This window comes from Magnolia sinica, chromosome 15 (assembly GCF_029962835.1).
Source record: "Magnolia sinica isolate HGM2019 chromosome 15, MsV1, whole genome shotgun sequence".
NCBI lineage: Eukaryota > Viridiplantae > Streptophyta > Magnoliopsida > Magnoliales > Magnoliaceae > Magnolia > Magnolia sinica.
In genome coordinates, this window is record NC_080587.1 from 52,117,143 (window position 1) to 52,129,213 (window position 12,071).

Consider the following 12,071-nt stretch of genomic DNA (forward strand, 5'->3'; position numbering starts at 1 on the left):
GAGCGATGCTCGTTCTAAATTTAGTGTGACCTGTAAGTTATGATCCCACATACATACATAATTGGTAGATTCCCTTTAATTAGAAATTGTACACTTAGGATTTCCTATTTAACTATTGTGTATTAGGAAAAAAAATATCAAAAAAAATAATAATAAATAAATAAATGTTCCATATTCATTGATATATTATTTTTTTAAAAAAAATGAATGTATAAAACAACGTTAGGATGTTTTCCTATATTGTAATTTAATATTATTTGAATCGTAAAATTTTATTAAAAACATTAAATTTTCCAAAATCCTGCTTTACAGAAATGGACAACAGTAGTCACTCTGATTGTAAAAATCGTAACTATAAAAAAAATATAATTCTAATGGTGGTGATTCAAAAAAAAAAAAAAAAAACTAAGTTCCTATTAATTTTTACTGAACGTAGAAATAAGAATTTAGATTCTTTATACTTTTATTTGAATATAATTTAGATTAAGATGGACTAATATAATGAAAATGAATTTTAAAGATATTTTAATTCACAAAATTCTGCTGGACAGCAATGGGTAGCAAGAATTACCCAACTTATAAAATTCATACCTATAAAAGTACTACTCCGATTGAGGCGATTCAAAAGCCTGATCGAAGATAGACAAGTCTATATTAAGATAAAAATAATAATAAAATTTGAATCTTATAGTAAATATATTGATCCAATGAATTAGTACGAGCTGGTCATAAATTATCAAATTCTGGACAGGACTGACCGCAGGAATTCTAAAAATTTTTACAGTTGGAATTTTTAGCTAAGATTTTACAGAGACAGTAAACTTATAATAAGATCTCCATATAAAATTTTAACTTAATCTGAAATTTTATAGTATAATAAAATGTAATATAAACAACAGCATCAAACCAAAAATCAATTTGTCCATACTGACTTTCTATAGATTTGAATTAATAGAATTTTTCATTTTGATAATTACCTTTGGTTAAATAAATATTTTTTTTTATTTGAAGTACTTCATTTAAAGAAAAAAATATATATTAAGTATTAAAAAAAAATCATAATCTCTACTAAATTTTAAAAATTCCTTCTTATAGGATCATAAGTCCATATTTGGTGGAAAAAAAATATTTTTTTTTTAAAAAAAATAAAAAAATAAAAATAAATAAATATCAAACTCACTAGAATTTTTTTCAAGTATAGGACAATGTCTTCCCTAAATTTCAAGGTATGGTTAAATTATTTCTAATTTTCTAATAAATTTCAACATTATAGAGTGAAAATCTAGACCGGTTTATTATCCCTGATCAAACCAGATAAAATTATCGTTCAAAATAATTCCTGAATATTTTTTTTAGTCATATAAATACCCTTAGACAACTCCATAAAATTTTATAATGATTCGAATTGTAAAGAAATTATAAACATTTAAGCACTAGGCTGTAAACAATAGAAATGACTGTTGGACAGTAGGATTTTTCACCCTTAGCAACGATAAAAACCCTAGTAAAAGTAATAATTTTAATATGAATTTTTTTCTTTTTTTATCATATAGTTAATGACATATTTTTCAAATTTCAAGTCATTTTTACTTTTGATTCGAATGTTAAAATTCTGTAAATAACATTGTGTCTGTGAGTCCAAATTTAAAATATTCTATTGGTTATTTTGAGTGATACAATACATAAGATTATTGATTGTTATGGTATCTGAAACTTAGAAACCCAACCTAAGACCCCATAATATTTAAAAGAAAAAAATTTGCTCCTTATATTTTGTTAAATAATGAAAATCACCTGATATAAGAAACTCATAACTAATTAAGTACGAGTCCAATTAAGGTGATTCAAAGGCTACATCGTAGATTAATAAATCAAGTTCAAAAGAAAATAATTAAGAAAATAAAATTTTAATTTTTTTAAAAAAATCAAATTTAGTTTTATTTTTAACTGGAAAAAGAAATGTTTATTTCTAGACAACCTTCATTGTCTGAATTTTTGAATCTTCTATAAACCATAGTTTTTGACAAAATTTTACATATTTATAAATTCACTATTACAAAAACTAAAAGCCCAATCCAGTGTATAAAACCATCCATTACATAAGTGTGACCAATGCCATTAAAAGCAAAAAATAAAAAAAATAAAAAAAAATAAAAAAAATTGAAATGTTAGTTTCTAAATCTCGAGGACGAGATTTTATTTTAAGGGGGGTAGAATGTAACAACCCTAAATTTTGGTACATTATAAAAAAACTAAATTAAATATTTAAAGATTTTATTTTTAAATAAAAAATAAAAACAAGTCAATAGTTGAGTTGGTAGCGAAATTCTTAATTGATAGAGAGGTTTAGGGATTGATTCTTGAAGTAGTAATAATAAATTTTTTTATTAAATATCATAAAAAAATTTAAATTCAGGATAAGGGAGGATGTGCTCATCCTATCTTATGAGAATTTTCTTTAAAAAGGGATACGGAAGGTTTCTGCATTAAAAAAAAAAGGAGATAGGAAGCCCTAAAGTAAAAGGAAGAGAAAATTCTAAGAAGGCTCGATCAGGTAAGTTTTAATCGTTAGATCTTTTTAACTTTTTATTATGTTGTTAATTTCTACTTGATCTATACAATGGATGGCGTGGATCATCCACACCATCATTGTATAAGTGTATATAGGCAATTTTAATAAAGTGATGTTTTTATGATTTCGGTCTAATTAGTAATATTTTAGGAATAAATTAAATGGATGGAATCTGATTGTGTTAAAATAAATCTGTACAGATCATATGATCCTTAAGGCCAAAATATACAAGGGCTATAATTTTTAGATCAATCTAACAATCAGATAGGCCACATTAGTCAGATCTTTTTGCGCAAGCGTTGGTATCACTTGGCGTAGAAGTTCGAGATGGGCCATCGGTGTATGTGTGGTTAGATCCACACCATCCATCTAATGTGTAGAGGCAAAACATAATAATACCTCAATAATCTGGATGGTCCAATCATCCGGTGGGCCACCCCGATTAATTATTTAACATTCAATTTCAGGATCTTAAAAAGAAAATCTAAATCTTGATAATTAAATTTATATAAACATATAATTTAATTATTTGATTATTTTAGATTTAGCCACTTAGAATGTTAATTAGAGGTGGGCCCCACCATGTAATACAAACAAATGAATAATAATACGTTGATATAATTGATAGGAACCCAGAATTCAAATCAACCCAATCACATTGCAGAGTCAATACTACCAAACTCAGGTGAGTAACCTAACTTGTCTCATAATTCATTAAAATTAAAATAAATCATTGTGATTGTTTGATTGATTTACTGGTTTGAATATTTTGATATGATAATTGTACGATAAATTTATATGTGAATATTTTAATCAAGACAACTATGCTAAATATGAAAAATATGCATTTACATATCATCCTTCATTCATTGCATTGCATAATGCATGGTCGATCCTAGGGGCCCTCCTTAGAAGAAATGTCGATCCTGGTAGAGCGTTACCAGATCCGGGCTATGCCCAAGCCTACCGAAAGGTGGAAGCCTACCCAACGGGTGGATGCGGGTTGACGACTTCCAACCCAAGTAGATGGACGATCACCCCATCTGATGCATTCATACCCCATTTTACATCATTGTACATGTATTTTTTGTATTAATTTAATTGATATGATTATGAACCATGCTGGGTTATATCACTAAGCCTGGACAGCTTATATTTTTTATTGATTGAAAAACCGTACATATATGAATGAGGGTGGGCCGGTGGCTCAAAAATAGGAATATGTGGTCAAGCCAGAAAGGACTTAAGGGACACGTGACCCTACTTGACAAAAGAAGAAGTTGCAGCCTTAAACTAGTCATGATATTTTTACTTTAATTATATTTAATTTTCTTAGATTGTAAATTAATTCTTTCAAGTTGTTGGATATGTTTATTTCATTTCATAAGATCCCAATTGAGAGGGTCCTTAATTATGTTTATGATTAAATTGCATAATTGAATGAAATTAGTACACTCAGTGTATATGTCATGGGCCGAAACTCGGGTCTAAGGGTGCACACTCTGTACTCGAATTTCGGGGCGTGACACAAGATGCTATTGAGATTTAGGATTTTAGAGGTATGATACATACGCATCTTCATTGTTTATTTCTTTGTTTCAAACTTTTTTCTTTCTTTAATAGAAGTGTTGATGATGTGCTGATTAAAAAAAAGGAAGCAAGGAAGGTGCAATTAATATTTTAATAATGTTACATTTTTCCGTGTTACTTCTGGTATGTCTTTAATGCACACTGCCATTTCTATAATGCAGAAAAGTTTAAATCAGACTTGATGAAGATAACTATGACCACTTTGAGTTCAAAAATACTTTCTTAGGACAAGGAGCATTCTGCTAAACTAGCCGTAGATGCTGTCATGAGGCTCAAGGTAAGTATTTGACTGAACTTTTTAGATGTCATGAGGGACACTCTTGTCATATCATCACGAAGTCAAATTGTGCTTTAAATGTGGCTATTGTTCTTTATTAGATGTGGTGCTGGTAACAATTCATGCCCTATGGTTGATAAACGGGTGCACAAACTTACTCTGTATTGGTTATTTTCGATAATTTTTGCAATTCCATGACATAGTATATCATGCTAAACTGAATTAGAATGCACTACTTAACTAGAATTTAATGTTATTTGACAATTTGATTTCCCATCACCTCTTTGCTACAATAGTTGCCTCTTCTCCACTCAACAATACCATTTGTTGTCACTTTGTTCTTCCTTTTTTTTTTTTTGTCTGTATACTGTTGAGGATTTCCCCTCTTGTTCATGGTAGTTGGCAAAAACTGAAAATTTTTGTTCCCACTTCTTCTTGTACTATTTCAATGTTTAAAGTGTTGGGTAATTCATATGAGGAGAGATTGAAGAGGTGATTCATCACATTTTTGTGAGATATCTGGGTGATTCATAAGGTAGGGGTCAATGCAAACATTTCCATGGCCCAGAAATCAAGCTAGTCCACTCTTCAGGTGGCCGCACATGGATGAGAAAGTTATGACAAGATGATTGAATATATTCCATATAGACATCTGGCCACCTGACGAGCAAACCATCTTGCTTTTTGGGTCAGAGGACCCCCACCTGATCAATGGCCCAGATCCTTCATAGATGTACCCATTGAAACATGCGCAATGACTCCTGAATTTCCTCAGCATTCTAGTGATGTTCTTCTAGAGCATTCCACAACCAATGTTATTTATCATACTGCCATTCAGTTTTCATAATGGCTGGATCAGCAATATGCACTTTTCATATTGAAACATTAGGAAAGGATATTCTGTGAAGGGCTTGCAAAATTTTCATTGAATGTGCTCATATTGACCTCAGATTAAAGTTAAACAAAGCTGTTCAACATTTTGAGCCACATTGGACATTGGCAGCATTATTTCTCCAGCAGTAACAAAGTGGAGATAGAACAAAGTTTCAAATGTATGCATATTACAAATGAAAATGCAGCCATCTTTCTAATAATCTACCCACCAATACAAGAACTTGGAGTTTTAGTATCTCAAACCACGAATCTTTGTGATTGATACTCCCAACAATTTATTTCTTTCTTTCTTTTTTGTTCTAAGATACAAGATTCTTATACCTCATGTTTTTGTGTGAACCAATTGTGCTTATTGCTCTTGTTTGTGGCGTGAATAACAAACTTTAGGTGCTTTTGGTAGAGGATAATGCTTTCTTCTTGTTTTTTCTCTTCCTTAGAAATGTTATTTCAATGCCTTCTTTGCAGGTTCGTATGATCTTCATAGTTGGTCTTCCGGCCAATCTCAAAGAGAGAGAACTCCAAAACCAGGTGAGATGGTTGTTGGGCTATGAGGCTTCTCAGCTGTACTTCAAGGGTGAACAGCCAATGGGCTTTGCCCTCTTCTCCACTGCTCATCTTTCACTTGCTGCCAAAGCCGACATTTAGGTATAATATAGTCTCCTTAGGTGAAAATAAAATTCTGCTCATGCCATCCTCTTTACTCACATTGAGTATCTTTGAATGGTTAAATTTTTGGATTTTACAGGACATGGTTTTCGATGTAGAATCCAAGTATGTTCTTCACGTAGAGCTGGCGAAGAATAATCTTTTCATCAAAAGATGTGATATAATTTGTCAATTTAAGTTCATACCTATGGGGTCCATGTTTCAGTGGTCTAAGCCGATGATATAATCTGCCCTATTGCGGATGAACATTGCAAGGAAATCTCCCAGGTGGGAAAACCTAACCATTTTAAGTAAGAATATGCTGCAACAATTTGTATTCAAGCAAGAAAATGTTGTATATTATCTATGTATAATCTTGCAGTCCAGGAGATTTTTAGTGCATGAGCCATCAATGGATGGACCCACCATATCAATTGTTTAGATCACTCAAGCCGTGGGTCCCACTTGTACAAAATGGAAACCTAGTCAATTCTCCAGAAGGTCAGCCCTAGCATTGCATTAATACCTCTTTATTTATCCGTGGTTTGTTGTTTCATAACTGAATTTTGGTGGACTATGATTCTTCATAGAGTTGATGCCATGAAATGTTTCTTCATGTTTCTTCATCCCAAGTAAAAAATTTGAGTTCTTATATGCTCTTGAAATTTGAATTATGATGGTTGATCTTGGGTTGGTATTTAATAATTAGGTTGTCCGAGACATGCATATCTTGTGATCAGATGAATGAATACGGATTGATTTCTACGGCCTTTGGTTGCACATGCTGCAGTTCTTATTGGTGTGTAATTCTTGTAAGAAAATAGAATACAGCTTTGAATGTATTTCCAATGTAGTGAATTTTTAAAGTTGTATCTGGATGTAAACAGAGGCACTTCTGTGATTTGAGGCTTCATCTCATCATCAATAATGCTAGGTTTGCTATTTTAAGTTACTAGATTGTAATATCTTACTGATTGGATGTTTCTGAGTGTCCAAAAATAGTTGGACAACAAGTTTTAGAAAGGCCCACTCATTTAATGGTTAGGATCACAATGTGGGGTAATTTGAAGATAATTCTCATGTTTGAAATGTCCATGCGATATTTCGCATTTTACTCTAGTGTTACAAACTTGAGATTTAAAACTTTCTGAAAGAAATCTGATAATTGAATACTATTTGTTTTGGAGGCTATGGATTGCTAATTTTGTTCAGGCCATGACTGTCCAACAAGTTGAGGCACCTATGGATCTAAAGAAAGAGATGGGAAGATTGATATTTCAACAAAAGTATGGGGAAGCATTCAATCCCATGAATTGTTGGATGTTTATTTGGTTTTTAGATGATGCATATTTTGCTTTGTTTTTCAGAGTTTATAATTGAGTAGATGAGCATGTGCTCTTGAAGTATTATCTCTATTTTTTTTATTATTTTATTTTATTTTATTATGACTTCTCATCCTTGTCCTTTTCAATATTTTTAGTTCTTTAGTTTTGGGGCACAACTTTTCTGTATGATGATATTCATCGTAGGATGAATCAATTCATACTGTAGATTTGAGTCCATACTCGTCTTTTGATTTTCAGGTTGCAAATGGATTATTGCCACTACAAAAGCTTTATCCAAGTAGAATCTACCAAAATCACTAGGAAATTGATTTGGGTTTATCTTGGATTTTTGGGTTTTTATTTCCAATTGCATAATCCAATGCAATCATTCCATTTAGGTTTTCTTTCTATTTTTTCACGATGATTGATTGCTTTTATTTAGCTAAATGTTGAAAAGGGAATTGGTGACCAACTAGCTATAGTTTACCTAACACACAATCCATTTTTACAAGCATTTTGTGCTAAGGTCCAATTGGAAACAACATTCTTAAGGCACGTCTTTTTTCATATGCAGGCTAGTGTATTCAAAGGGCCTGTTTTCACCCATGCAGATGTTAAGCCTGATATGGTGGTGAAGGCAAAGGTGCTTTTTTTTTTTTTCCTGCATTCATTGTTACTTCTGTTTTGTTGTCAGTCTTTAAGCCACTCTTTGTTCTGTTTGTAATGGTATTAATACTTGATTCATGCATAGACTATGTACCTAGCTCCAATCAGGTGCAAGGATGGGCTTTTTTCATCATTTGAGTTGATGTTTTACAATGGAATTTGTTCGCACCCTTTCCTGCTAATCTTTATAATCTGTTCCACTTAAATTGAGGTTGCTACATCATTAGTTACTAGCATTTGCAGGCTATGGATATGGATTTTTCATTTTTACAATGATGCGTTGTATTTGAATCTGTTTGTTGGAAGTCAGAACCCACTCGATGAATCGTAGTTCGAAAGCTTGACCTGACTTAGAGGAGTTGACTCAGTTAGGTTATATCTAGACTCAGAGAAAATCACATTTCAGTCATAGACCTTAAAAAAAAGTTGTAGTAGTTACTTTGACTGAGTTAGAAAATCACAATTCAGTCACAAACTTTTGTTGTTGTAAGTTCCTAATCAGTTTGTTTCTGTATTTGCGTCGGAGCTATCCGGATGTTAAGCGGGGCTCCCTGGAAGGTGGGAACCGTTGTTATGACCATGATGAAGCTGTCCATTTCTTATGGACAATAATTTGGGTGGCTTGGACATTTGGACAGGCCCGTATTTATGTATTATCTCGAAATTGATGAAGCAGATCTGGATGTGTGTCGGAGCTATCCGGATGTTGAGCGGGGGTCCCTGGAAGGCGCGAACTGTTGATATTTATTTTTTCCCTTCATCACTGTCTGTGTGATCTTGTGAACAGGTTGGATGATAAATAAACATCACTACAGGCCTTAGAAAGGTTTCAGTGATGGAAATCATTATACCCACTGTTTCTTGTGGTATGGTTAACCTGAGTTTTGGATATGATTCAATTTTGGTTTAAACCCCTTAAATGATCTGGAAAAGCAGATGCACGGTGTAGATAAACTACATATATTTATAGTGGGTACAATGATTTCCTAACCCTCAACCTAAACTTGAAAACCTAAATCTAAACCTGAACCCGAACCCGAACCCCAATTCCTAAACCTTAACCTATAACATGATATATATATATATATATATAGGGAAAAGGTACTGTGCGCTCAAGCTGATGGGAACGTCTCATGAGGTCGAGCTGTGTGGGCCCCACCATGATGCGTTTCGAACATCTACCCCATCAGTCAGATGCACCATTCCATCGTGGGCCTAGGTCTCAAAAATCAAGTCAATCCGTGACTTGTGTGGGCCACACCACATACAGAAATTGAGAGGGGTCGTGCACCATTAAAACATTCATAATCATTTTTTGGGCCCACCGAGATGTGGTTTGCAAATCCAGCCCATCCATTATGTGTGTCCCACTTGGATGAGGGTTCAAACCAAGTTTCAGATGCATGCAAATTTCAGGTGGGCCCCACTAAGTGCTTTTATATGTTTTTGGTATGTCTTCACATGATTTTAGATGGTATGGCCCACCTGAGTTCTGTATACGGCTGATTTTTGGGATATCCCATAATTTAAAGGGGACCCATCAAATGCATGATGTTGATGGTCAACATGCATCACGGTGGGGCCCACACAGCTCGACCTCATGGGAGCTTATCGTGAGCTCGAGCGCATGGTACCTTTTCCCATATATATATATATGTATGTATGTATGTATGTATGTATGTATGTATAATCTACATGAGAAACATTTTGGCCTAATTTTTCTCTCCTCTTTTTCTTACTCATGTCTTTATCTCTTACTATGTAATGTTTCTACAAGTATGTTCCAATTTTGTTAGTTATATATGTAATAGCTTATTGAGGACATGCAGAAAGCAAAGGAAGAGATGGAAAAACTGAAAGGGGAGGCATAAGCCAACAAGGATCACATGCTACAGGTGGTTTGGATTTTTTTACTTGGATTTATTATCTGATACTCTTAAGGATTTAAATATTTTATGATTTTTTTGACAGTATAAAGAAATAGCACAAGTGAATGAATTTGCATTGAAGCAAATTGAATCTGCTCATGAAAAATTCAAGGCTGAGGTACATCCCTGTATCCTGAACCTCATTTGTTTGAAAGTTGCAATCCTTGTTTTTAGTGTTTTTTTTGTCTTTCTTTCTTTTGAGATGTGTACAAAGGCATGCTTGTTTGATTGTGTCTACAAATGCTGTTTTATATAGGTTGACAAGCTAAAAAAGTCACTAGAGGATGAAATTTATTTTCTCAAGGGAAGGGTTTCAGAACTTGAAAGTGATCTTGTGTCAAAGTCCACAAAAGTTACATTTACAGTTTCAGGAAAAGAAGAAGCTCTATCTTCTACATTTGCTGAAATTGACCGTCTGAATGAAGAAAATTCTGCAAAAACATGAGCATTATTGTATTATATGGAGGGTGTTTACTGTGTTGGAGTGTATTTGTTTCTTGCACATGAGGACACGCCTTAGTTGTATGCAACCACTCTTCTTGTTGTAGGTCTCAGATAGTGGAATTGGAAATTCAGATCTCTTCTTTGAAGGAAGATCTTGAAAAGGAGCATCTACGCTAGCGTACTAGCCAGAGCAATTATGAAAGACAGGTTTACTCTTAATTTCTTGTCATAATTCTTATTTCCCATCTCATTCATGTGCAGTGGGATATGGAAGAACTTCGTAGGAAGTATTTGGAAATGGAGTCGAAGCTAAATTTCAAATAGGTTCCTTTTTTTAATTCTTATGATAGGTTTTTTTTTTTTTTTTTTTTTTTTTTGAACAAAGTGAAGTATCGTTTATTTAGAAATGTGAATGTGGGATGCATTGTATGATTTGATTGCTATTTGTAATAAATGCATTGTTTTTTTTCCCGATTGCATTTTATGTACTATTCCTATTAGCATTAAGCTTAGATGAGTTATTAATCACAGCAGGTTCTTGCAATGGAAACAAGCACCATTATTATAATTCTTTTTTAAATTTAAAAAAAAATAGCTACAGATTTTAGCTGTAGCTCTTGTTCTGAAAATCGTAGCTATTGTTAACTTCAGTATATTGCTACGGATTTCATTCCACCTTTAGCTATTGATATTACCTATAGCCGTAGGTGCATTTCGCTACAGAAATTATAGCTACTACTTTTTTCCATAGCTAGTGATATCTATTGCTACGGATGCAATCTATAACCGTAGGTATATTTTGCTACAGAAATTATAGCTACGGCCTTTATCCGTAGCTAGTGATATCTATTGCTACAGATTTAATCTATACACGTAGGTACATTTCGCTACAAAAGTTATAGCTACAGCTTTTATTTGTAACTACTGATCTCTATTGCTACGGATATAATCTGTAGCCATCGGTTTTTGACCTTTAACTACACCACCAATAGCTATGGACGTGCTACAGATTAGATTCCGTAGTAAAAGGCCTTTAACTACAGTTTTTGTCCATTGCCTTTGCCCCTTTTTATGGTAGTGCAAAGGTGGGAACTAGGGTGCCAAGGATCCACTTGTAGTGATCAGGGAGTCCTCTTGCTTGATTCAAGTAACACAATTAGAATTGCAGTCATATCATATCCAATTGGAAAATAAATCAATAAAACTAAATCTGAACTTCCATTGACCTAATTCTCAATGAAGGAGAACTATGATAATTGGTAAGGATTCCATCACCAAACCATGCCCAGGAGATAATGGTAAACAACAGAATTTACCAATCTCATAATCTCAAAGTAGGAGAATTGTGAAGATTAGGAAGGATTCCATCACCCTACCATGCCCAAGGGACGATGGTGAACAACATAACTTACTAATTTCACAATCTCAAATCAGGAAAAGAAGATACTCAAATTAGAATCCATAAAGTTCAACATAAACATGAATCAATGTAATAAAAACATCCTATCATGTTACAAACTTCAATTCTTAGCCCTAGCTAAGAGCTATAGCCAACCATAGACATGATTAGACTAAAGTCTCTTAAGAAAAACATGAAAACAACTAAGGAAGAAGAAGAAAAACTCTTGGCGGCTTCTCCACCCTTTTACTCCACTCCTTAAAACCTAGAAGATGCCTTGGAGCATCTTAGGAAGTCCCATTTATAGTTGTGGAACTCCAACTTTTACACC

General features: G+C 33.2%; 1 protein-coding gene and 1 long non-coding RNA gene across 2 annotated transcripts; both read left to right on the forward strand.

Moving 5' to 3' along the window:
* Positions 1–5,666: 5,666 nt before the first annotated feature.
* On the forward strand, positions 5,667–7,739 carry LOC131227408 (uncharacterized). The gene is made up of 4 exons (XR_009162247.1): positions 5,667–5,978; positions 6,079–6,104; positions 7,191–7,264; positions 7,562–7,739. It is a non-coding gene; the product is annotated as an uncharacterized LOC131227408 (long non-coding RNA).
* Positions 7,740–9,690: 1,951 nt separating this feature from the next.
* Positions 9,691–10,665, forward strand: LOC131227476 (nuclear-pore anchor-like). Its single transcript, XM_058223262.1, has 3 exons — positions 9,691–9,864; positions 9,941–10,015; positions 10,154–10,665. The coding sequence occupies exons 1-3, from the start codon at positions 9,856–9,858 to the stop codon at positions 10,340–10,342; spliced, it is 273 nt and encodes a 90-aa protein (XP_058079245.1). The 5' UTR covers positions 9,691–9,855; the 3' UTR covers positions 10,343–10,665.
* The last annotated feature ends 1,406 nt before the right edge of the window (positions 10,666–12,071 follow it).

Excerpts from the sequence above, each read along its gene's own strand:
- LOC131227476 (XM_058223262.1), top strand. Across the intron at positions 10,016-10,153 it reads ATGAAAAATTCAAGGCTGAG|GTTGACAAGCTAAAAAAGTC; the intron begins GTACATCCCTGT and ends TGTTTTATATAG.